This window comes from Anser brachyrhynchus, assembly GCF_964034855.1.
Source record: "Anser brachyrhynchus genome assembly, chromosome: 8".
NCBI classification, from domain to species: Eukaryota; Metazoa; Chordata; class Aves; order Anseriformes; family Anatidae; genus Anser; species Anser brachyrhynchus.
In genome coordinates, this window is record NC_137702.1 from 2,874,285 (window position 1) to 2,901,707 (window position 27,423).

Below are 27,423 nucleotides of genomic sequence, written 5' to 3' on the forward strand. Positions count from 1 at the left end.
TACACATCTTATTTGAAATTAATGGGCACATTCACAGTACCAGAAATCCATTTATTTTAGAAAAGACATATTGCCTTTTTAGGGGCTTGCCATGTCCCAGCAGAGCAGGGTCAAGCTGACTATGGAGCTGTAAGTTGATTTATCTCCGGGATTCTTGCAATTTCTCAGATGTCTGCTGGCATCACATCCAGGTAAGGTTAGCATGAAGTGACATTTACTATTTTGGTCTTAAAGTGAGTGTGGATATTGTTGCTAATTATCATCCTCTTGTAAATTATAAATGTCAAGGACACCCAAACCCACGTGTTCACTGGAGTTTCTCTTTTTCTAAAAAAAAAAGCAGACACTGTCAGGCGTGGGTCGGTCTGTTTGGCGTACAGGACAGCCTTATCCTCCAAGATGTTTGACCCCCACTTTTACCTTCTTCAATATAAATTAATAAAATAGGGATTTTTTGTTAAGGGTTGGCACCACTTAAAATCCGCCGGACCTACAATTGCTGCGCTTCAGGTTGCCATCGGTAATACCAGTTCTTAACAATAAGAATAGATGGGGCTGGCCTGGCTGTGTCCTGAGATCAGAGCATCTTCCCAGCATTGCCAGGAGTGGTACTACGGAGCTGGAAAGAAGTTTCTATCGCTGTTACTAAACCAGGAGCACTGCAGAGCACAGGGATGGATGAGCCAGAGGCCGTGCTGCTGCCTCCGGGAGTGGTGGCTTGCCCAAGAGGTCGCTGCTTCGCCCACTGCTGCCTGAGCCGGGGCTCGGAGCGGGGCTTCCACCTGCTTGGCGGCACCGCAGCCCCTCCTGCCAGGTCCAGGAAATTCCAGCCACGAAAACCAAGACCCAGACCAGTAACGGCTGTTGTGGGAAGGTATTGCATTATCGGGATGTCCCACCCAGGAGTGATCCCCCTCCCCAGTCAGCTCGGCGATGTTCTTCGCAGCACTACATGTCTGTTCTGCTAGGCTGCCGCCACGGTGCAGCACAGCAGAGGCTGCCTTACACGAGCGGATGAAATATAGCTAATTTATTAGAGTGAATCAAAATCGGGAGTTAAGTTGCTTTTTGAAACCTTGAAGTCATCAGTAGGTGCTTTATAACTGTTACCTTTTCAAAGTTAAATAATTGGCAATGTTTATGGAAAAGATAACAAGTACAAATGGCTCTCGGAATGAGTGGTGTTCTCTAATTTGAAGAGCAGCAAAATGGAAAGGTGTGGAAGAACAGAACGGGGACTATAAACTGTAGATAAACCACCAACCTGATTCGGATGTTGCTTAAACTATTGATGGCTGGGCTGTCTTCAGCAAAACCACTGCACAGTCAGAGTACAGCCCTTAGAGCCTAAAAGAAGACTGAAGATTTAAGTGCTAATTCAGCAAATTATTTAACAGTAAGCTCATGCTTAAATTTGTCCTTCTTCCAGAATGCACTGTTAAAATTTCTCATTTCATGCGAGAGAAGGGCATATTTAATCTCATTAAATTTAAAGAAAATTTTATCACTACTGCCGTAAATAAGGTTGGACTTCAGGGTGACAAATGTGGGCAGGGTGAAGCAGGGCAACACCGCCAGGAAGGAGGATATGTCTGTAGTCAAAGCTGCACATTTTCTTAGGCTCTTCAGGTATCATTTCTTTGGTAAAATCCACCTTTCCTGTCTTGTATGGAAACACTCATTTGTAGCTGCAGTTTAGCAGGAGCCTATTGAATGCACTGTATTGCTGTACACACACTCCCCCCCAAGTTATTCTAATTAATGGCTATTGATTGAGGTGTTCTCCATTCTATAAAGGATAAGGATGGCAAAATAATAATTTCCAGTTGGTTTCTCTATTAAATGCATGTGAAGAAATACTTGTATGTGTGATAGCTATTAACCACATTGATCAGGATTTTATTCAGGAGGAGGAAGTCCCAGTCTTTGGGTCCTCACCTGGAACAGAAGGGCTCACAAGGAGGAGCAGGTGACACACGGTTTCAGGTTTGACTTGCACATTACCCACCTGGGCAAGCTGCTCCTTTATGCCATGAAAATGAGTTCTTCAGAGCTTCCTCCCTCCAGGACAATTAAAAAAGCAAAGAAAATAACATTCTGTGAGTATGTGTGATGCTGTGAAAATGGATGGGTTAAGAGTTACCAAGCTCACCTTTAGTGGTGTGCTCTACTTCAAGTTTCTTACACTGAACCTTTAAGGAGCTGATTTTTGCAGGACTTCCTCTGGCCCAGGACACAGAGGGTGGCAGTCAGCAGGGTCCCATGGGACACGTTAAGCCCTTTCCTTTTGGCTTCTCGTTTTGACTCAGGAGAACACAAGCCTGCGAATAATGGAAGAAATTATCCCAGTCACAGGTTTTTGCGTAACACATTATTTTAATAAGATGATCAGTTAAAAACAAACAAAAAATGCATTTAATGAAAAATTTTCAGTGTTATAAATATTTTCTGAACATGTGCTATTTTCCAATGCTTTTTGAAGGATCTCAGTAATAACCATGAGTCATTGTCAGTCTCTCTTTCCCCATTACCGGCAATTTTCATTAAAAGTCAGCCCAAGGAAATAAGGTATGTGTTACGCTAAATGTTTCCAGTCCAGAAATCTTCCAACCAGGATTAGCAACTGCAGCACTTCCAGCCTTCCTGATTTTATCTTGGTCATGCAACATTTAGTGTGTTTTTTAAAATCCTAGCATCTGGAGTCAAGTTAATGCTCGGAAATCTGATTTTTTGGAAAGTATGTTTCTTGTCCTGCTATAATGGCCATATTTTTAAGCCATTATTTTTAAGAGTTTCACATCTGAGAGCTTGGTGGGCCTGGCATAATAGGGATATGAAGATGGATTATTGGAGAGACCCAGAGTACTCATTAGGGTAAAGAGAGGGAGGCCAGACTACTTGCTGAGCGGAGTGACTGATTGTGCTATCTTGTGCCTTCCTTTCAGGAGACAGCATGCTGCATTTGGTGTTTTAATTTTAAAGATAATTAATTTAATTTTGTACTTTTTAGCAAGGTAACAGAGACGAGAACATTTGTTGTGGGCATCATCTCACATGTTCGAATTTGTTCCTGCTTAGCGAGGATGCCAGAAAATGGGCTCTCTGGGGTGGCTTATACAGGACTCGTGATCTTCCCCATGTAACAGTATTATAAAAACCCCTTCCCACCTCAGCATATACTATTTTAGAGACTTCTTAGCAGGAATTTGAGTAAAGTACAGAGCTAAATGTCTGTGGAGCCCTTGGTCTCTGCAGGTTGGCTCGTTGGTAAAGCAGCGTGAGGCCGCACTTCTTAGCACTCACCTTTGGCTTAGGAGCGTGCTTCTGGAGCTTCCTTCACCTGCTGCACCTTGGTTTGCATTGCAGAGTGGGCTCAGAGTTTGCAGCTGGGCTCCTTCTGGGTGAGAGCCGTCCTGAGACACCGGTGGCACTGCTTCACGCCTCAGGTCCGGCCTTTGGGGTCACCACGTGGGGCTGGCCAAGTCTCTGATAACATGCTCATATCCCATGAGCTGTGATTAGTGAATTGCTGAGTGATAACTACATATTTACATAGGTGGGGGCATTTTGTTACTAACATGCTTACTGTGACTAAAAGTACCACTTACTTTTAAATGCTTTTTCAAAGCTTTTCTTCTTACTTTCCAGTTGTAGTCATACAAGTTTGATAAAGAAGAAGAAGTGGTTTCATTAAGAGACAAAAACTGATCCTTTCTATAAAGCGAAGGCACTTTGCTCTTTACATGTCCTCCCTTAATACCACGCGTTTAAAATTAGCACGAAAGCGGTCTGAATATTGTTTTTAAGAACAAAACCATTTCTATGCTCCCAAACCAAATGCAACAGGAAAAAATACCATTACTCCAGGACAAAATATAAAAAGGGGATTCAATTTTAAAACGCTTGTGGCAATGAAAAAATATAACTTCAAATGTGAGCCAATTCATTGAGGCCTTAACATTCATTTGTTGCAAATGGAGGGGGCAGCGGAAGCCGAGGCCGGAGCCAATTGGCGTCTTCCAGGCAGGGAAAGGTCAAGCGGCGTCTTGCCGTGTGCGCGCTGCTCCTAGGCTTTGTTAAAATGCTGGTATTAAACAGAAGTTACATCTGAGGTCAAGTGACCGCAATAACAGGGGACACAGCAAGCCCTCAAATCATTCCCCGTGATGAAAATGACATGGAGCTGACATAATATCTGAGGTGAGATGAAACTGAAATCCTCAGCACCTGAACACTTCACCTACTGATGGGTAACCTGACCCTAACCAATCTTATAATCATATCCATGTCAAGGGGGAAGCTGCATTTCCCGGAGCTGAAGGTACAGTCACTCGGTTTTATTTTTTTTGGCTCCGACTCCGCTGCTGGAATGATGTTGTTAAAAGTTTCAATACTCTGCTTTAAGCCTTTCAAATCAATGTCTTCTGCGAAAAATCAGCTCCCACCTCTGTGAGCAGACACCGCTTTCGCTGGTATATTTTTCTTCATTCTGGGTGGTTTCTGTTGAGTCTTTAGGGAGTGGTAGTTGTGCATGTTTAATGCGTGTTAAACATCCTAAGCGTACTGTAAGAGATTCAGGTTGGGACCAGGTATGGCACGTTCAGACTAAAGACCACCAGAGAGCAAATATTTGGGGTCATTTTGATTTGTTCAGTGCTGATAAGTGATTTTTGGCACAGGAAGTAACCTTTTTTAATGAAAGCATCTTTTAAACAGAAAGGAAAAAATGAGCTGTTCATTATAGTGTTCCAAATAATGTCATATTGGATAACTTCTATGGTGCAAAAATACTTTTTTTTAAAACTATTATTATTATTATTATCTCTAAATCCTGCCTCTTTAATTTTATCTTGATATTTGTCTCTCAAATTGCATGCTGGAGGATCCTGATTTCAGAGCCTTCTTTGTTTGTGCTTTTGCACCCGCGTTTTTCTAAAGCAGGCAAACAAAGCTCAAATTAAAATCCCGTTTACATAAGCAGAGCTGTACCAAAATGCTCCTACAATATTTTCTGAGCCAATATATTTGCACGACCCAAAACAATCATTGCACTCAGCTGTCCGATGAATCAGCATGTATTTAAATCAAAGGGAGCGAGGAAAGACTACATTAGTTCTGTTCCACAGACCTGTCAAAGCTCCGAAGAGATTAAACGCATGACCCCTTCATCCCTAACATTGCTCCACAAGAGACATTTCTGTCACTATTTCTGCCACTTGGCTTTCTAAGATGCCACGAAGCCTTAGGGCGACCTCTGCTACATTTCAGTGTTGTTTATTGATTTCTGACCCAGTGCTTAATAGTTTTCCCAGTCCCCCTGAATGGCTTTTGTAAGCAATAGGGTTTGTGCATCTCACCGATCAATACCTTTTATATTTACAATAAAATTGAAACTGCTTCTGCTGGGGGTGCAGCCCAGCATTTGTCATCCTTCAGCGAGGGAAAACTATGTCATTATCTGAATTAAAACATTTATTTCTGATTAAGAGAGTGTCCTATCTCATTAATTTTTCCCTTTCCAATAGAAAGGGAATAGAATCCTATTGATTTTTGCACTTTTACACATCTCCACTGCTGGGAAGATAATTGAGAAGTTAGCCAGAATAAATGAAGTTTCAAGTCTAGCAGGCCAGCCAATACCTTCCAAATTCAAGGTGTTTTTATGAAGCTGGATTTTAATTTGTTGGCAAGCTGAAGCAGTGGGACTTATTCGGCTGAGTAAATTGGATTAAGAGTAGAATCTCCTTGAAGCGTGTCTTGGTGAATGCTGAGGGGCTCGTTCCCCCTAGACAGCCACAGACTCGTGTTAGATTTATGCTAAGACAGCTTCCAAATTGCCCTCCTTCGAAACTCAAACTCGCTCCAGGAAGTGTGGATTAGTGGACCAAAAGCTTATTAACTTACTTTTCTTTCATTGTATCCACTGTCTTAAAAACAACCAAACTCTAATCAGCAGATGAACTAGACCTTCAGATTTTCTGCGTCAGTTGATTACACTTTATTAGAATAATGGGATTAAATCAAGCTTCATTACAAAGAATTCCCTTTGCATGACTCCCTGCTTCTGAGGTCCTTTCCAGCATCAGTGTCTGCAGCTGTTCACCAGGTATAGGGTACTCTTCATTCTAACATTTTTCTTTCTGTGAATTAGCAACCCATATATACTGTGCTCATTCCCATGTAGAAAGACCATACAATCATTGTATATTCTATCAGAAAACAGACTGTATTTATACAGTGAGAACTGTACCATTTTGTATTTAATTTAAACAACATATTATATTTTTCATAAGTTATACCAAAGATTTTCTTACTGGTATCATAATAGCTGCTTTAGAGCGGGGGAAAGCGTCTTCCTAAATATATTCTGAGTCCTCTAAGAGACACGGGGATTCCTTCCTTTTTGGAAGTAGGAAGCAAATCTCTATACAGAACTAAGGCAGAACTAGCAAAAAATATCTCAATCTATAAATCTTGTCTCTCTCAGTAATCCCAGTTCAAAGGCTACTAGAACGGGAGCTTATCCAAAACTCTGTTTTCTCACTTTTTTTTTTGTACGTTCTTTACAACTTGATTTCAAGCCATTGATTTGATTGTTCTTTGGTAAGCCAAAATAGATGGGCTGCAAGTTAAAAGGAAAAGGCTGTAGCTTCTAATTGCTCCAAGTTTGTGACTCCTGGCTTTGGTGGGGCTTTTTGGGAGGGGGGGATTTTGTGAATGTTTGAACCTTATTAGTTTCTAAGGAAGAAGATACAAAATATACAGGGAGAAGTCCCCTGAGAAAGCATTGTAAATGCCTTAGTTATAGCAAATCAACAGCACTAGATTAAAAATGCTGTGTAAGTGAAGAACTTAATTTCTTGCTGCATTTTAATGCATAGTCCCAAGCACCAAAGTATGCAAAAGGTTGAATACATTCATCACAAACAGTTCTGTTTTCTCTTTTTACACCAATGAGAAATTACAAGATTACCAATGACCTTCCTACCAATGAAGCACCATAATTATGGTCATTTGTTATACAACAGAGATGAATGGATAGAATTTACATAGAATAAAAATATTATTTAACAGCTGTTATTGATGTGTGAAGTGTAATCCTAATTTATTTAAATGCTATAAATATATTGGTAATGTATTCTTTTCAAATTAACCTCACGAACCTTCTACTGGCAAAACTTCAATTAATATTGCACTAAAATCCATTTTCTCCTGTTGTGGGGAATATTGCACGGGTAAAAATTTACAGCTACAATGCCAGCATGCTGTCCATACGTACGTGTTTGATTTTTTTTTCAGTCCTTGCTTAAAGAATGTGGTACTGGAATTATTCTGGGAAATAAAAAGTCCCTTAAATTAAAATCATGCCGTACTTTTACAAGAACAGGTTTCTTTTCCTCTTAACTAAATATGCAATAACTGTTTCTGAGTGAATTGCCAAACATTATTTACTGGTTGTCTTTAGGTGCTGCGTTTCCAGACATTTTGTACATGTAGCAGGCTTGAGAATAAAATAGGGAGAAAGAAAAAGAACTATTCAGGGCATTTTTACCTCAGTTCTTTCCAGTGAATATGCTGTAATATTGCATCTTAAGAGAACAACAGGATGTGTTGAATTCCTGCAGCTTTTGATTAATTTAGAGACACAGGCAGATGTTTGTGTGTGTGTATGTGTATAATACTTTTAGGTTTATCTCTTTTGTATTCTGTCCATCTGCCCCTAGCTGTCATTATTCCATGTTCATCGACAGAAGAGTTATAGTTTGCAAAAACCTATCAGGTAGGCTGGACACCAGATAATTGAGGTGATGATCAGTGCTAGCAAAAGACAATTGATAGTGATAGTGTCAGAGGCTGTACCTAACAAGATCTGCACCCTCTGTCTCCTTTAGCCTTTCTTTGGAATGGACAGAATATGGAATAACATGGACATGTCTGATGTGCATCGATAGATAGGATGGCAGTGCATAATACTTCTTGGAACTGCGATATGATGGTTGTATCTTTTGACATTGCAGCAGGTTATTAAATAGAAATGTGAACTATTAAGAGATGATCTTGACTCTCAATACATTTTTATCAAAGTCAAAAAAGTTGACACCATTGAATGGTTCCACTCCACGAAGAAGCAGGAAAAATCTGGCACTACAGGGAAGTCAAGTATCATAATTGCCCCATTCTTAAAAAGCAAGACAGATCTGAAAGCACAGATGCCTCATACAAGTAGAAGTAATTAACAAATGTAAGCATGCATGTTGTTAGTATTAAACCAGAGTATAAATAAATAGATTTTCAGTTCTTGTTTGTAAGGCTGCTGGTGAATTAAGCATGAACATACGAATTGGAGAGGACACGAACCAGAACCTCGCGCTGCAACAGTCCCAGGCTTCATAGTTACCAGGTCCAGGTTCAGACCTGGATTGTGTCCTCTCCTCCCACACTTCTGATCCAAGACAGAAGGTGAGAACACGTGGACATCTCTGGGGTTCTGATTCAGAGCAAAACCAGTTTTCATAGCTTGACCCTGTGTCTGAGGATATTAGTATCTGAAATATTATTTCCTGGAATTATAAAATTAAATGGATAACACTAAACTATGAGAATGTATTTAAATCTCGTACTGCCAAGAGCATCTCATTCTCTTTTACCATTTTGGATTACTGTTTATTTTTTCTGGACACTTTAAAACATAATTTTCCTTCCTGACTTCTAAAAAATGACATCTTTATTTCAACCCAAATGTTCTGCTCCTGCAGTCGACTCTGTGACACCACCTCCTGCAGAGCTTTTTAACATTTTCTCAGAATGGATGAGATCTTGCATACATGACCCATTCGAACAACTCCAAGTGACACAATATTGCACAGCTACATATTTTCGGTTATAATGGAAGGGTGAGCGTGGGCAGCTTGCAGCAGGATTTATCCTCCTATGCCCATCTATAATGTATGCAAGAAAGTCATAGCTTTGCATGGCTATTAAACACCCTATAGTCTATATAAAAACATGCAAAGTTGAGGCTTAATAGCAATAAAATATTATGGGTACTGCCCTCAATCATGGCTGAATGAGCATGTCCCTTGATTAGGTAATTGGCAAACTACATACTGTAACACACTCATGAATAGTCATGCCTTTTCATTACAGCGAACAATAGGTTGCTAAACTATATAACTCTCTGCTTTCTGAAATGACTTTGCATTGGTTGCAGAGGCTCTTCCTCCCCGTGCAAGATATTGCTTCCTGAGACTCCTGCATTCTTCTTCCCAGCAGTGTGCTCGCAATGCCATTACATGCTTGCTCAGTGGCACTGAGGCTCTACTGTTTTTTATTTTTCCCTGAGGCCAGTAGCCTTTGGGAGGGAGTAAGATACGTTAATAGAAAAGATCTGCTCCCTAATTCATGGCATTTCAGAGAGACCTTTGAATATATTGGGCTCCAGTTGAATTAATGTCATTTCAGCCAGGACAGTAAGTTTACTGTAGTTTGTCAACTATCATTCATTTAGCAAGTCCAGTAATTTAACATGTAGCAGGGCAGCAGAGATGGAAGACAGACCTGAATGAATGATGTGTGAGTTTTAAAAACGTGCGTGTAGCCACATGGGAAAGCACTTGATCGGAGTACAGTGGAAGTATGTTCATGAAGTGGGGCTGATATCTGCAATAAAACCAGCCTTAGTCAGCATAACCAGTAACACCTGAGCCCCCCTCCTTTCCCCCCAACTTCTGAGAGGTGAGGTCTGTCCCTTTAATGTAGGAAATTGATTGATTTATATCGAAGTGATAGATAGAACGATTGTCATTGGAATTACACTGAATTATGGTGACACCGCTTCTGCTCCACAAGCCACTCCCCATATGTCCTATAACTCAAAAGCAGAATGACAATAATACTATCTATGAAATTTATATTCATGATTATAAATTAATTCTTTTTGGCCAGACCAGCAGCGGCAGCAGCCTGGCTTTGCAATTTCCAACCAGCATTTATGGCATTGGCTTGGGAATACTATCTATCAAGCTTGGTGACAAATGTGGTAGATGATGGTCTTTCCCGCCGCTGGCTCAAACATCCCGTTGTGTTAAAGGGGAAAGAAAATGCTATAAAATAACAGGCGTCCTTGAGCAGCAATTTCTGCCTGGTGTTCCCAGCCTAACGTCAAGCTGCGCAAGTCTTCCTTAAAATGAATGCTTCTGAAGAGAGAAACACGGACACCAGGCTGTACTCCCATGTGGAGGGGAAAGAGCCAGAGGTAGGAAATAGCTATTGGTAACTGGAGAGGCTGCAGCCCTAGGGTACAAGTCCCTGCCATCCTCAGGGAAATCCTTCCCATGAGTTATCAGCTGAAGGTGGGTGACAGAAAGTTGGAGTATTTGGTTATATTTGTGTGCAGGCACTTTTTGTATTGAGAAACAACATACGAACAGAAAAATGGTGCAGGATAATGAGTATGTTACATCTTTTGAAGTATTCAGTTGGCCTTGATGATTGCTTTTTTTGCTTTAGGAAAGTCATCCTTGGCAAAAGCGCCTTGCTATTAATATTGTTTCCTTTCATTCACGTCTTATTTCTTAGCCTGAACACGAACCTCTAAAGCCTACTAAAGTTCACTGGCTCTTTTGGAGTTTTTTTAGGTCGGGCTTTGTCTTTCCAGCTGCGGATCGATAAACATAAGGAGTCAAAGAGAGATGTGGCGCCGGGCAGTTTGCACCATGGCTCCTCGGCACGGCACGTTGGCTCCGCACTGTCCTGGGGCTCTTGGTCACCTCCCAGGGCAGGTCCAGTATCCGAGCCGAGCCATCTCTGAAGCTGGCACCACCTGGAAGATCAGGGCTGGGGCTTTGCTTCTCCTCACGGGACAGCTCGAAGGGGAAGAGGGGCCCTTTGCCATGACCTCTCGCCACCTACTGCCGTGAGAAAGAGGGGCTGTTTGCAGGGCCGTGACTTTCCTAATAGCTCCCTGGCACCTTTCAACCAGGGTAGCCCACCTTACCCGCTCCTGCCGGGGTTGCTATGGCATCAGCAGCCGCTGTTGTCCTTTCCTACACAGCTTTATTAATGGCAATGACAAGCTCTCAGGCAAGAGTCCCTCCGTGTAAAACAGGTTGTTGTGGCAAAGGGGCATGTTACCGTTGTGACCCCATTAATGTCTTGGTCTCGGGAGAGTAGGGCGTTGAAGACCTCTTCAGCAAGGCACTGAATTATCTTGAGCGTTACAGGTAGCCGGGGATCCCTGCTGCTGTCCTGGTTATAAACACAGGGTTGTGGGAGCAGCTTCAGGGGAGAGCAGCCCCGTTGAGCAATGCCTTTGCACGCCAGCCTCATTTTCCTCCTTTGCTTTCCTGCTGCAGCCCAGTGAGCTGGTTTCCCGCTCTCCATACAGCCCTTTTCCATGGCTTTATTTCCTGGATTTATTTCCTCCAACATCTTCCTAACTCTGCCTTCTGAAATACAGAAAGAGCATGCCGTCCAGCCCTGATATAAAGTTATTGGTGCTTTGGGAAAGTTGGGACCCAGCAAAAATTCCAGTTCATTTCCTTTCTGCTGCCTCCCCCTGCTATCAGTAAATAACCTGCCCATGTTACCTGTCCTTTCTCTACTCTCTATTTATTGCTTTCATACCCCGCTGCCATTCTGTCCAACCCAACATTCTCCTCTCCCATCATCTGAATGCTTTTCCACCGCCCTTCTATGTAAATTCAGGCTTACACTTTGTTAGAGGAACAGAAATGCATGTTTATTGCACTGTAAGTCTCCAGCATAGTGAAATCCATTAATCGAAAAGGTTTTTCCATCCGTTCCAAGTGAACGGAGATGCAGCTATATGGAATATAGCTATGGTGCTTGAAAATCTGTATAGACAGCAGCCTGGAGAGAAAAGAAGATTGTTCATTTACATAGTTTGTGGTCTTATTTAGAGATTCAAGTTAAAAGACGGGAACATCTCAAGGCACCGCGGGAGCAGATTTCACTTGATTGCAAGTGGTGTGCATTTGTAAAAGGCCAGGTGGGAGTAAATGGTATTGCTAGGAGAGCAGGCTGAGAATGGGGATAATTCCTACTTAGGCTAGCTTTGAGATACTTTTTAATATAAAGCCAGGGTGACGCCGAGGTACAAAAGAGCCTGCTGATCAGAAGGACAAGCAAACCTCAGCCTGTGCTTTGGGAAGAATTTAAATAAAATAAAGCCCCAAACAGGTTGCCATGTTCCGAGGGCGGCCTCAGGATGCTCGCCAAAGGTCCGTGGCCACACAGGAGACTAATCCTTTCTCTGCTTATAAGTAGATGCCTTCCAAAAAAAATGTGTTCCTTGGCTGTGGATCTGCATTTTGACTACCTATCTGGTGATTCAGACACAAACTATCACGGGGTTTGAGGAGCTCATTATTCTGAGCACTTCACTTGCTGCTCTCCACGGCCAGCTATCACAGCCTGGAAGAGTTTCTGCTGACTCGTCTCCTCCAGCCTCTACGACAAAACCCTGACCTTGCACAGCGTGCTTAATTGTGCCGGGGCTCAGTGGAGACCTCGGCAGCACAAGTTCCACAGCGCAATCCTTCACTTCCACACCTGCAGCGCTCTTAGGAGCTACTGAAGTCTGCTGAAGAGAAAAACAGATTTAGATCCTTTATCTAAAGGAGATATCCTAACGCTGGCAGTTCCAAAATCAAGCACAAAAATTAACCTAATGGGAAGGTAGAAATTGTAGCACGTCAGTTGTTCTAAAATTGAAGCGTGGGAATTAGAAACAGTAAGACACCAAGACCACAGCTCTGCCATGAAGGTTGTTTTGGATATTATGACCAGAAGAACATTTTCAAAATCACTAATTTAAGAATAGTCACCAGGTACAATTGTATGTGACACACAACCTTTTTTACAGAAAGGGATGACTGTGTTCTACGTATTTACATTGTATTTCACCCCATACACCTCTGATCGCGTACTGCAAAATGGGGGCACCGTTATAGTGGAAAAGTCTCATGATATGAAAATGATTTCAATAAGACGCAGTCTGTGAATCCCAATTTTAGTGTTTCTGATCCCTTTCATCTCAGCCAGTCCCTTGGAACTGAAAGCAGCAGGTACTGCTCTGTCCTTGTAGTTAGGGCAGTTTTACAATCTGTACTGATCATTAGTGGGGAAAAAAAATATTACACAAACTGGGTGTTGCGTTGCTGGAAAGTATCAGTAAATTTCACAGTTTTCTTCATCTATATTTTCGGTTCCTTGTTTTCTAATTTTAAACTTCTGGTTACCCCTACAACACGGAAGAAAAATACGTATTACAGGTTACATGTTGGTTATGTGGTGCTTGCTTTGGCATACTGTCTGTAATTCTTCTAGGAAAGCAAAACGGCAAGAACCCCCAAAAGCTCACCAACAGGCACACAAGAGACACCTCTGTGTCTGCAGGGATGCAAAAATATGAAAAATGTTGTAATTCCAAAGACTGCCAGTCACCTATTGAGAAACAGAATAAGCCCAGGAGAGGCAGCAGGAGCAGAAACATCTTCAGGATTCCTGGGGGGGCTGAGGACTGAGGATTTGCTCTTTGTCATTGCCTGTTTAGTGCCTGGTGGTGTTCCCCTGGTGGTGCAGGATTTGGGTCACCTGGGTTAGGTTTCCTCTTAGCTGCTGCTTTCTGGCCCCCTCCTGCCCTCCCTGGGTCTTACTGAAAGCGTGGGTGCTGCTTTCCCAGCCCTGCCATGGCTGGGACGCATCCTGCACGGCCTCGAGATGCAGCTGCCTGCAGGGCTGTGTGCTCTGTGCTGGATTCACTCTCTTACCTCCTAGGCTTCTCTCTGTACAGAAGTACTGACAAGCCAAAAAACAGTGTGAAAAAAAAAAATATATATACGTAAATTTGTATAAGTAAAATGGAACCAAAATAGTTTTAGATGTGAAATTACAGTGGTAAATGCAGTTCCAGCCAGAACGAATTTGGCTATTGATCTGTAAAACAAGTAGTAAAAAGTACTGGTGAAATTTGGAAAATAGTGAAACTGCAAAAAACCAAAAGCATCCTCAAACATAGCTCTTCTGGGCTGTCTACAGTTTAAATGGAATTTATTTTTCAAATTTAGTTGAAAAAATCCATTCCCCTGCTGAAATTCCAACTTGCCAACTCTCAACCCCAGGTGGATTTTTATAGCCAAGATCTAAACCCCTGAAAAATAGCGGTGTACAGGATAATGGAAATGCTGACACAACCTACATTACAGCTGCACGAATCGTGCCAGTATAGTTTATGGAGAGCACATTTTGGTTTTGTCAGGTTTTTAAACACAGGCTGTTGTAAATTTGAAAGAAGACTGTCTTGTTAAAGCTTTAAGACTGTACATATTAGCAGAGATGGGTCTGAACCAAAATCTCCACTTTCAGATGCCTCCGTGAACTTTGGGAGAGCTGGAAACCTCACCTCAGCATCACAGCACCGTCATTACCCTGGCTTTTATTATTAGGAATAATTACTTCTGTTATCAAATACAACCCCAGGGGCAAACAAACAAACAAACAAAAATAGGAGGCTGCTCCCCCCAAGAACTAAGCAGAAAGAGAACGATTGTGAGGAGAAACAGAAGTGCACTTCACCCTGCACAAGGCTGTGCAGGTCAGGGTCAGGATTCGGCTCCCAGTCCATTGGAAGTTAAAATGATGCTGTTACCATAAGTCTAACAGCCATGGCAGCTAATGCGTACCTGTGCAAACTGAACTGCAACGAAGGCGTTTAAAGGCTGGAGGCATAGCTGTGATTCAGAAAATTAAGTCTTGTGTCTTTAATAAACGTGTGTGGAGGAAGCTAAATTTAGGCTGAAATCCTGGCTTCAATAGCTTTTGGGAAAGCTTATCCTGAACCCGTAAAAATGAAGTCAGTCATTGTGGAAATGCAAATATAAACTAAATGTCACCACTTGGGCCTCAGTGTAATTTGATTGATAATATCAGCAGGATGTCTCTCTCGTACAAGTAGAAAGGTGGCACCTCTCTCAAGTATATGAAAACTGGCTTAGATATGCATAAATTAGCCCAGAACAAGGTAAAGGGGAAAAATCTATTTAAATCTGCATTAATCTTTTATTGGCTTTTCCACTTCTCATAAACAGTTTGTAACCATACGTATATCATCATACCAAACATCATGTATAACTTCTCACTCAATAATCCAATTGATATCAGGGTGATATATTCAGTAGCAACAGTTCTTAAATGGGCCATTTTATAACCTAGGCAAAGGTTAATCATCCTTAGCTTCTTAAGTGTGATCTTAACAGCACTGCTCATGCTTACCCATGAATTTCAAGCAGTGCTGTGGTTTATAGTTAATTAGGAGACAGATTCTTTACTGATGTTGAAAGGAAAGCCACGATGTTAAAATATTATTAGTAATGCTGGGTGCCCTATTTCTGACTGCTCAGCCATGACACAAGGGACCCTGGCGGTCAGAAGCCAAGGTCTCAGCATTTTCTGAGCGTCAGGCTCTTTGGAGAGATGTCACACCGAGAACCCAGGAACGGAGGACTTTAGACGCACTTTTCATTTTTGTTACTGTTGGTTTTGTTCAAGTCTTCTCGTAGCCTGTCAAAGCCAGTTAGCAGGAAGCCAAAGCAACACGTCGGTCTCCATCAGCTTCATGTTCACAGGGAAGCAGGACGTCTGACCTGGTGGCACTGGACTGGCATCGTCAGCAGGATCAGCACAGCGGTGTGGTGGCCACACCGAAGCCTTCCATCATGCCTTAAACATCCTGGAAATAAAGTGGTGATGCAGCTAAATTTAATCTCTCTGATCCCTCTTGAGAACCTCTCTTCTTCAGGCTATTCCCACATAGACAAAAAGATTTTGTCTCACTGAACCTCTTTATTGACCGCAGCTGCCACCCCTGCTCTGACCAGTGACCTTATCTGAATATTCAAATCTATTGTAGATCACAAGTTCAAATGATTTTCTTACCCTTTGAAAGCCCTGTTTTCATAGTGAGCTGATTACAAATGACAATATTATAAGGGGCGTAATTGAGATTCTACAAACAATTTGCACCTCAGATTTACAAAAATAATATGTACGGAAGTGTGAACGCTGCTGACATTTCCTTCCCCCACCAGACTGCCGAGCTGATCCTGTTTGTGCAAACACGTATGGCTCCGTCAGGTACCAAAAGACACATTGTGCAGAAGGATTTCAGATGGACTTGCCAACTCTATTGCCACAGGATACATGCCACTGATTTTAATTCATCGTCAGCACACGTGGGATGAAGGCCATGACTGAGCAGGATGCTCAGCTTTGTTCCAGGAGGGTAACGTGTGCCCTGGGGAGCCAGCACGGGCTTGCACCATCCCAAGGGCAAAGTCTGTCTGCTATCTGCCATAAACACAGGCTGATGCTGAATCCCAGCCTTCTCCGAGCACCTAGGGGAGTCCTGAGCTAGCCAACCTCCAAGGCTCTGGTCAGGTTTGGGGAGGGAAGGCACCGGGAGGAGAGAAGGGCAAAGGCTGGGGGTACGCCGGCTCCAACATCAGCCTGGGAGGTGCAGACTCAGGACACAGAAATGTCCATGAACTTTCTAGCTGCTCTGCAGTTTCATGGTGTTTGGTTGAAAAATGCTTTGTCTTTCATTTAAGCCACTTTTTTTTTCCAGTTAAAGATGTTCCTTTTTTATTTCTTTGTTACTTTTTTGAGTAGAAAACCAATGCATTTTCCAACTATTTGAGATCAGACTGTTACAGACAAGGATGCTATATAAAAATGTTAACTTTTGCCTTAATTTAATTCCCTTTCTCATTCCCTGTTCTATTTTTATAATGTTTTGCAATTTATTTTCCCATTTCTATTTTGACTTTATGTGTTTCTTTGATATTTTTTTTTCTTCTTTAGCCTCTGGTATTTTTTGCTCAAATAGCAGAAAGCAAACTTACAACACTGAACTTAAATCAAAGTCTGTGCTACTTGAGTGGTTTCAAAATTGTCAGAATTAAGTGATCCCAATAAGAATTTCAAGAGAAGCCCCTTATCTCAAGCGATTTTTATCTAGCTGTCTGCCTGTCCATCCATCATTCCATTGACTTAGTCATCCTGCTTAGAGAGACCGCGTGTTTCATGTTTTAAAGAATAATGAATCAACAGACTCAGAAGAACTAGAGTATCAAGTTGGATTAAGTTGGACTGAGCTGTACACAATATTTATACTGAGGGAAACACAGAAAACTCAGCTTGCTCAGACTTCTGTTATAAAGCATGAATCAGTCCAAGCCTGTTCACAGGCTGCAGAGGTTCAGGAACTTCACCAAGCACATCAGCACGGCCTCAGCTGAAAATAAGAAGCACATGGCAAGGAAGATTTTGAAATTTTATGCTATATAAGTGAAGAAAAAGGTGAAGGTGGGAGAAAGTAACCTCCTAAAACTCATAATGAAATTGGGAAATTCAAAGCCATACAACTGAAAAGCAAAGAGACTATGGGTAAGAAATTTAGCAGGGTAAATCTCTTTAGCTTCATAATGCTTACAAAAATGTTTAACTAAAACCATCAGGAAAGACTATCCAAACCGAATGCCCAGCAGATACCAGTGTGCAGCCTGGTGGTCGGTGGTGATCCATTCAGCGGGAGCAGTCCTCAGTCATGGCCTTTGCTGGCAGGAAGGATGATCTCAAGAGGAAAGCACACACACGGGAACCCCGTGTCATAACAGATCCCCGTGCTATTTATTCTTCCACACATCATTATGAACAGTCCAGTGTGGAATACAAGGCTTAAGTGCACCAGTGCTCATAAAGCCTTTGGAGATCATTACATGGATGGTGATGCAGGAGTGCAGAGTACCGTTGTAAATTTGAATTTTCTGCCGTATGTTTTCAAAATGCCAACATAAATAGCACAGGAAATAATAAAATGAATAAAACACACGACTTCATTTTAGTTCCATTTGGAAAGACAAGGTGTGAAATGAAGAGCTCTGTTCTCCAGGTGGTGATCTCCATGCATAGTATAGTGTTTGTCCTGAATTTCATTGCTGTGGAAAAAAGTCGTGAAAAGTCTTGATTTAGTTGGCGTTTAACGTGTTTTTTATATAACTTCTGCGATATAATCAGTTACCGAGGGAATCGATGAGGAAACTTAAAGAGCAGTAAAAGCTTCAGCTACTGCTCTCTCTGCCCGGCGGTTGGCTCGCTGGGGACACAAACCCAAAGTCCCAGGTGGCACCTACCCCATCCAGCACCTACCGCACCCAGCACCCTCCCGCCGGAGCGGCGCTGGGCTGGGGCAGCGAGACAGCACGGGCTGTAAATCACCTCTCCTCTGTGCATAGCTGGGAACGGTAATGCACAAGCCATAGGCAAGTATATTAATGTCTCCAGCTATCCAGAAATGAAAAATCATGTACGGCAACGTTCTCTTTATTGTTATTCCAACTGAGGGCTTTTTCCTTTTTTTTTTTTTTTTTCCTTCTTATTAGAGATTTTGTTTTATTTTTTTAAAAAACATTTCATCTGCTCAAAGCTTTTCCCACCCACTTGGGCACACAAGCATTCTTTCCCATAAATAAAGCCTACTGTCTGTTTTACGTTGATTGAGTAGCTCTGTGTTTATGAAATGATAGCATTAAATTACTCAGACTCCTAATGGACATTCAGAAGAGAGTAAGAGAGTACTGCACATTGCACCAGGCAGAGATTTCGCCAAACTCGGGCAGTCACCTGCAATTCTGAGAAGCCACAGCCACATTGAAAACTACTATGAAGAATGTCGGCAACGTTTTAAATTAAGTGTTTTTAATATGCTTAACCATGCATTTAATTTAAGCTTAATGAGACAGTTATTGTATGCTGACTAAATACCATGGGGTTATTAAAAACATATTTACAGAGATTAACAGTGATGTAATAGATACATATTTATTCCATCATTGGTAAACCGTTAATATTATGTTTTTAATTAATTGGCATGTACTCAATATACAGTAGGGCTCTGGAGATATTTATTACATTTGGTTTATGTTGATGAAACAGACACTGGTTTAATGAGGGTTAATTGATCTAACTAACTGTTAAGATATACATTTCCTATTCTGTGGTTATCTAGGCTTAAATCAGCATTACACTGGAGCAACTGGAATTCAGTAGGTGCTTAACAGGCATGGGAAAATTCACATGCTTAGAGATGGGTGGGGGGCTTAAATGATCTGTTGAGTGAAGAGCAATTAAATTTTTCAGGAAAATACCAGAATGAAAAATGAAATAAATAGGAAAAAAAAAAAAAAAAAACAGAAATGCCAAGCAGCAGGTCGGGCATAAGAAGCAAAAACCCCAAACGCTTCTACCATGCAGTAGACCTCCTCCAGATTTCTTCTCTGGCATTTGGTATTGTCTCAATCTGATCAACTGATTTAGAGTTACTCTTGGTCTAGTTACATGGATTGGACACGTCTTCATGCTGAGAGCCAGTCATGCTGCTCCTGATCCCACTGCAGTAAATGAAAGTTTGCTGTGTCCATGATCAGACCCCAGATATGTGCTGAATGGCCAGCCGGTGAGGTTAATTTAACATGCAGTATCTGTTTTGATAAGTCTACGTGATGCGCACTGTGCTTACCACAGACACCTAATTTTACATGCTGCTGGAATGTGTGTGCTCCTAATGGAAAATCTACGAGCATTTTTGGAGTGGTTAAAACACACTTTCTACTGGTTTTAATTTAATTTTACTTTTTTATGAAGAATCTTATAGAAAGGGCACAGTGAAAAAGCAATGAAGACCAAATTGCTGTACATGAAGTTTCATTTCTGGAGAGCCAGAGAGATTAATTCACTTGGCTGTGACTGGTTCATTACTACCCCAAGCTAACCAAAAAAATGAAATATCACAGAGAGCAACTCCTCTCTTCCACAGGTCATAATAGTGCCCTGATCACAGCAGTGCAGGGCTACAGAAGAGGAAAATGCTCAGGTTAATAACCTGATGGTGCTGTACCCACACAAAGCAAATTATTCTGATGCTGCACTTTTGTTTATCGATTCTGATGTGCCTGTTTTTCTGGCCCTAATTTTATTGTATTATATTGTATGTGAACAAGGGGCTCGTTTTTCAAAGTCTTTTCAAGACTTTTATGAAAACACTATATCCACTGTCAATGGATAGGTGGCAAAATCTGCCATCATTTGCTTATGTTTCATAAGGGCTGCCATAGACCTTCAAGACCAGATGATATTTTTTTTCCCCCCAGATAATAACTTTTGACCAATTTGTAAAATCAAAACATTGAGTGTATCTTCGTCAAGGCTTGGATCCAAAGAACTCTTGTGGATCATTACAGATAACTCATGCCACTGGTCCAATGCAGATCCAAATAAAGCTTTGGGCTTTGAAAAAGTTCACATTTCAGGACATGGGTACTTGGTCAGGAGTTTTGGTTCAAGTGCATCTCTAAGAAGGATGAATATAATGATGATGAAGACGAGGTTGAATTATTCTCTGTAGTATTTATTTCTTGTGAGGGTGGAAGAGGCCCATAAAAGATCAAAGGTGATATCCTGACACAGGGAAGTTAGAAAAAATATTTTATCAGGCCTTTATTCAACACTTAGCTTGTCTATAACAGTTTACAGCAGAACTTCATAGTGCCCATTTATATTGCTTAAATTTTTTAATGATTCTAAATTCTTTGTTGAACCTTTTTTAAGGGGAAAAATGTTGAGTCTTAATAAGTGACATGGCATTTTATTCTGAATCAAAAGCCTTTTCTTTGAAAATGGCTTAATTAACATTTTCAGGTTCATAACATTTTCATTTATTCCCCTTTTTTGTTTTTAAATGGTTTTTTAAGTTTTCCAGTGATAGTGATAGAGGTTTCCTAATGCATTAAAAAAACACAGAGTGTGCCCAGTGGGATCTGCAATCTGATTAGCTTTCAGTTTGAAGCTGAGGAAGGAGATTAAGCAGAGAAGGACTGCTGTGCTATTAAAAAGAAAACCTGATTTCTTTTAGCCATTAGCCAATAAAATGAGTACAGCTGTCAGCAGAATAGCTAAATATATTACATAGTGAGATTATCAGGTAAATATTTGAAAACTGCAACTTTTGAATGTGGGATAAGCTAAATTCTGCTCTTAGGGATGACTTTTAAAGCTGGAGTCATTCTACTGTGAGCTGCAGCTTTTGGTATTCTCTTTGAAGAGTCTTTCTTTCTGTACCATGTTTTATCCAGCTCTCAGCACAATAGTGCCTGGTCCTTGACTAAAGCTCTAAGTTGTTGGCACAGTAAATAACAAAAATAAAATTCTAATCCCACTGAAGTCACACGAAGCAGCTCCAAATATATATCTGGAATTTAGTGCAATGTAACTTCACTCTGGTGATTTACCTCTGTTATACCAGTTTCTCCCTAAAGACTTCTCAAAGTCTTTCCAAGCAGTGGCAACACTGCTGCTCTCCATTTTGTCCATTTTGCTGTTCTGATGTGCCTATAAACGTTTGAAGTGGTAAAAGCTACAATGTCCCATTTAAAAAATGATGGGTATCCAGCTCATATTTCCAGTCTTAGATTTTCCAGTGTTCTGGATACATTTTGCAATGCAAAGGTCCGAAAAGCAACCTCTGTAATATTTTCCACAAAGGTAAAATGTGTTGTTTTATGGATAGAAAATAGATGGGTCTTCTGAATGAGATACATGCTTTCTGAAGTTTCACAAGCACATCTGTTTCTCACACTTCTTGAGAAGTAGACTCAAGAAGTATTTACACGTTCAGAAGTTGTTGTATCCCCTGCTGAAATCCATTCCCATCCAGAACATAGCAGCTATTTAACAAGGACTATTTTATGAGGATGCGTGCAAGCAAAATGGCACAGGAAAACAATTTTCCCCCTGAAAAACAACTGCTTAGCTCAGCCAGCATCATCTCAGAAATTAAATCAGAGTAGCAAAGTAGTGTATTAAATTAGAAACAAGGTGGTGTATAGAAGTCCTGAAAGAGGAAGGGTTAGTGGTAATTCAGGAAGTAGTAGCGGCTGAGAGTTTCTAAATGTACTTAAAAAAACACCCAGAATAATGCGTTTAAGACGGTAACATGGTAATGCAGGCATTCTGTCTGGGGAAGAAAATGAATATATGCAATACACACATACATATTTTTCTAATACACACAGTCATTCATGCATGCATACACACACATCTTCTGAGATGTGAACAACCATGTAGGCTATTTAAGGTATCTTTTCTACACCTTTTGTAGCATTCATTTAACATGTTATACTTACATTTAGGACCCAGCTCTGCACACCTTTATGCATGTGCTTCATTTTATGCATCTACTCTATTCGTGTCTGCAGAGTTAAGCATGTGCTTAAGAGTTGGGTCGCAGACCTGAAGGGACCACGAAGAGGTGAAAAACACGGTGATGGGAAGCAGATGTTTAAGTTCATCGGTATTAGCAAAGCTCCTAAAGTCTAAAGATAAGTGTGTGCTTAAAACCCATCGAGTTCAATAAGATTATGGCTCAGAGCTAAAGTTAAGCATATGTTTTGGTGAACAGGGATGGACTGCTGTTGGATGCCACAGCACAAAAATTAAGCATATGTATAGTCTTTGCAGGCTCATAGCCTTTGATTATAAAGTCTTATGGCAGAATGTATATTTATTTGTTTTCCTGTAAAGCATCTTTCTTTCGTACAAAAACATTTACAATCTAGAAATACAAAACGAATAACATTTGTCTCATTTTATAATCAAGTGGTAATGAGTAAATGAAGGCTGGTTCTGCCCATGCTGTATTAATTCTCCTATTCCACTGCTTTTTTTTGTCTTCACTGAGGAGTTCAAGGGTTAAGCCATCCCAACATGCCTCACTCTCAATTTATAAAACAGAAAATCTTCCATAAATCAAAAGTTACAAACAGACTTTGTAATGTCATAACTCTTGTGACGGCTTTCCTTTTGATTGATTCCTATACATACATTCTGTCTGATTACCATAATGTGTTCTTGTGGGACAATTCAAGCAGGGTAGAAGAAAGGAGCAAGGAAAGAAGTAAATAACAAATGGTCCTGACTCCTCCTCATCGAGAGTGATTTCAGTCCAATGTTCCATCATATCAACTGGGAAAGAGAGTCTTAGGGTTTAGGCAATCAATTACAGATATGTGTAGAGGCAGACACAATCATTTCACTGATTGTCACCAGTCTAGAGCAGTGACACAGGGAAGTGATCCATCAGTCTATTTTCCCTGACAATCAGAGAAAGATGGCAGACACTTGTAGACTAACAGGCACCTGGATTGGCTGGCTTATACGATTGAAAAATAGCCGTATTTCAAACATATCTAAACCTTTAAATACCTCTGTTGGAAAATTTCATGCATTTCTAGAAAACATTTAGAGTTATTACGGGAGTCGCTCACATTACAGTGGGTGGGAAGGAGAATAAACGTGCTTTCAAGTGTATTAGAATAGATAGAGGGAAGTAATCATATTTAAATGAGGAACATCAAGGTCTTTTCTGATTTGCCATCTTATTTTCTTTGGGTTTAATGTTGTGTTTTTAAGAGGTAATCTATTTTTTACTGAATAGAAGCAAACAACTGAAAATTAGCTAATGTGTGATTAGAAATTTAGCATTAGAAAGCATTTGTTGTATTGCTTAATGCTGCTTTTTCCTCAATATAGAGGGTTTTATTTATATTGAAAATCACCAGGCACCATCTGTGGTGGGGTGTGAAGTCCACGGGCCTGAGAAATCCCCTCTTCCAATGAGACTTATTTACATTGTCAGAACCCTATAGGAAAGCAATCTCACCGATTTTCAGTAGCCAGCCAATTCTGAACTTACATATTTATTGTTTTCTTTGCATGCCAATTTTCTTATAAGATCTGGAGCCTGCAAAGTAGGAAAAACCACACGTCGATGGGTTGAAATCGAAATGGCAGAGCAGTAGCCCAGAGGCCTGGCCTTGGTGAGGGACTCATGCAGACAATATGGCCGGGTGGGCTCCGGCCTCTGCGGGGCCTGCACCACGGCCCAGGTGCTGTCAGCCAGGTGAGTGGTGCTTTGGCATTGTGGCCTTCCTGGCACATCACTCATCTCCCCTCGCAGCTCTTCACTGGATAGGTGACGACCAAAATCTTTGCATCCGCTGCCACAGCAGCCATGTCCTCCACTTCAGCGCTCACCCTGCTCGGCTATGCAGCTCTCACAGCCCTCCTTGGGGGCTTTGCCCTGACCTAGTTGGTGATCCTCACCTCCTTCCAAAACCTACAGAAGTGTTTGGTTTTTAAGGATGAAGTCCAAAACCTATTTTGTTTGTTTTTTAGGGATGAAGTCAGCTTTGGAGGAGGCGATGCCGTGCTCAAATTGGGCAAAAGCAAATCTCCCTGGGAGCCACAGGTGAATTAATCTAATGAAAATCCTGCCCCGTGGTCAGACCATGAAACAAGGAGCTCTTCCGAAGCTCGCAGTGAAGGACTGCTGGGTGAGGAAGGAGCCCGGCCCCAAGGCATGCAGAGTCAGGTTTCTTTGCCATACCCCAACAAAGGAGATATTTTTCACAGCCCAGGGAATGAAGGAGGCTCACACACTGCCCAGAATCCCGAGGCATGTTTGATCCTCCCACCGCTGAGCTTCTGTGGAGGTGGAAACGCTCCCACAGGGCTTTAATTAGAGCAGCCTCTTTCATCTGCCCGATGGGTCGTGGTGGCATTCAGCATTTCCACTGTGCACTTCTTGAGGCTCCCACCCCGATGCGTCTCTGCTGCTCCTGGTGCCTCCCACCCCTTGGGCATGCCCTCAGTGCCAGTCTCCCGTGGCAGGGGCAGCCTCGCTTCTTCCCCAGCGAGGCAGCACGGCCGGGCTCTGTATTTGTCATATTTATTGATGTCCCGAGAGCTGTGTGTAGCTGACTGGTTATTTGAACCTTGATCCTGTCTTCCCAGTCCTCAAGCACCCTGCACGCATGAAGGCACCGCATTTCAGTGTGCTTTTTTTTTTTTTTTTTTTTAGATGGAGAAGACATGAAGACAAAATCTTGGAGCACACATTTTAAATGTACCCAGGCCCCCTCTCCCATATTACATCGCTGACAAAATTCTTGGATAACATTAGTCTGACGGCAAAATGTATAAAATAGAATTGATTATTAATTCATAAAGAGCTTTGATATCTTATCTATTGCTCATCTCTTGTAATGATTTTTAATGTCATCATGGTTTTTAATTTTGCATGAAACCCATCGTCGTCTGTTTTCATTTGTTTGGTAAACCTTGTCTGTTTTATTAAGAAAATTCCAAGGCTTCTGTGGGTATTTGTGCAACAATAAGAGTAAAGAAATGTTAATAGTAATTTGTTTCTAGCTCAATGCAACATTAATTTCAGCACCACATTCTGAGGATTTTATTTTTATAATTTCTCAGCCTGGGGAAATATACTCGCCATTCCCAAAATACAGTAATCCAAATGAAGAGTGAAAAATCCTCAGTGTCCTAAGATCGTGTACAAACCTTAACTTACCTTTTATTTACTATGTATGCTACTGCAAGCCAATATGAACCATAACTCCATTTAGATAATAATAATCAAATTATCCAAACCTGGGAGAACATGTTTTATAGATTTTGGTCTAAATTTAATACAAAAATGCAGTAGTCCTTGTTTGGAAGAGTTTATTAAGGGTTAGCAAAGAAAAAGCTTTTTCAATAGTCTATAACTCTCTAATGGCCTTTTTCAAATAAAATGGGAAAGAATTTGAAAAGAAACCTATATCAGTGAGCTGCAATTGTAACATTACAGTACAGGTCTATAAATCTTGACATGTTCAGAAGATTGCCTAAACCAGCAATACAATCTGTCCAAACCTCATTGTCTCCACGACCAGCCAGACTCATTTTAAGAAATGTATGTGGTCTTCAACCTAATTTTATCACCTTCATTTGTAAACTAGTCAATCAATCAAAGCATCCTGTGAGTCTAAATAGAAAAAGGAGTGCATTTTCATGCATTTCCAGACAGCACAGTCAAAAATTAATCTCCACTTGATCAGACATTCCTTGCCCTCATCTCAATAGACCATCATTAGGGTCAGCAATGTATATTAAAAATAGAGTTGCAGCGAACTGTTCGCCAGGGATTCTTTGCAAGCTACCTGCTGGCAGATCAGTGAGCTCATGGCTCCCTCGGAGCCTGCAAGAGAAGGCTGGGTTCATCCAGGAAAGAGCAGCCTAAAAAATAAAGTTAAAAAAGGGGAAAGGAAAATTGTCAAGAAATTCAAATTCTCCACCAGCTTTTTCTTGCACCCGCAGCACAGAGGGATAACAGCTTGATAATATGTAATGTGGGATCCCAGATGAGACATTGTCTTGTGATCCTTTTCCTACTCACACTGCACACCTATAGACATTATTATCATTATAAATTTGCCTACTTATGTATATATTTACCATGTGTGAGATGAGACTGAAGCTGGGCAAGTCAACATCAGGGAGACAGGCAGTGAGTATGCGCTGTGCCCCAAAGCCATAATTCCTACTTTTCCATCACAGAGTTTACGGCCTTTGTTACTGGACACCTTTTGTGCACGGCTGTCCTGTGGATATAGCAAGGTACATTGGGACTGACCCCTCTTCTCCCTTGCAGCTGCTTTTCTCACCTCGGGCAACACGGAGAAACCAGCAAACTGCTTTAATGGGTCTGGCGGGGATTTCCGTTGGTGATGCAGCGCCGTACAAACAGCAAAGCCGCCGACTGCCTGTGGCCCCACAGTGGGCTTCAGATGCTTTGGGGTGGACCAGCGAGCGAGCAGCCGTGCCTGTGCTCTGGGACCTGCTCTGAGCCACCCCAGGGGCTGTTTGGGATGGCACAAGTGAGAGCAGCCCCGAGCCTGCTCCAGCGGTGCCAGAGGCAGGCAGCGGCCAGGCAGTGCCTGAGGATGAGGGTTTTCCACATCTTTGGTTTTAGAGCATGAGAAGACTGCAGGATGAGAGGCATAGTACATCATGTCCTCCTTCCACCCTCCATAGCTGCTGGTCTCTGTCTGCCCTCCCCTGCAGCTGCCACCTCACTGCACAGGGCAGGGGTTTAAGGGTATTTAGCAAAGGCAGCATGTGGCAGAAGGAGGTGGAAGCCAATACAAGTGACAGAACACGGCAGGCAGGTGAAGTTGCCAGTCTCATGTTCTTGTAAGTGAAGCTGAAAGGATTTGTTGATCTAAGTCCCAGTTTCTGAGTGAGAGCTGACTACAGCAGCAGTTATCAGTTCCTCTAAGAGGGAGAGTTGCTTTCTTGCTCTAGGAAAAAGGATCAGTCTCGTGTCACTGTCAGAATGGCAGTGGTAGAGAAAGTGTTGACATGGCAGAAATAGCAGCACTAACCAGAAGCATGAATTCTTCATCTGGGTGAAGATTCCCTTTTTAAGAAACACAATGCACACACAGACCT

General features: G+C 41.6%; 1 protein-coding gene across 20 annotated transcripts in view; it reads left to right on the top strand.

Moving 5' to 3' along the window:
* The window catches only part of LOC308199246 (uncharacterized protein), a 143,138-nt gene that overhangs the window by 83,509 nt on the left and 32,206 nt on the right, over nucleotides 1-27,423 (top strand). For 9 of the 20 annotated variants that reach the window (XR_013954531.1, XM_080603135.1, XM_080603129.1 and 6 more), the window contains one exon: nucleotides 24,310-24,382. The exons of 3 other annotated variants lie outside the window; for them this stretch is intronic. Coding sequence is in view for 10 of the 17 variants with exons in the window: in XM_080603135.1 (XP_080459261.1) it covers nucleotides 24,310-24,382 (73 nt within the window). In the remaining 7 variants the exon portion in view is untranslated. Of the gene's footprint in view, nucleotides 1-24,309; nucleotides 24,383-24,994; nucleotides 26,034-27,423 lie in introns of those variants that run through there. 8 more of the 20 variants (XR_013954532.1, XR_013954533.1, XR_013954534.1 and 5 more) reach the window with 2 other exon arrangements.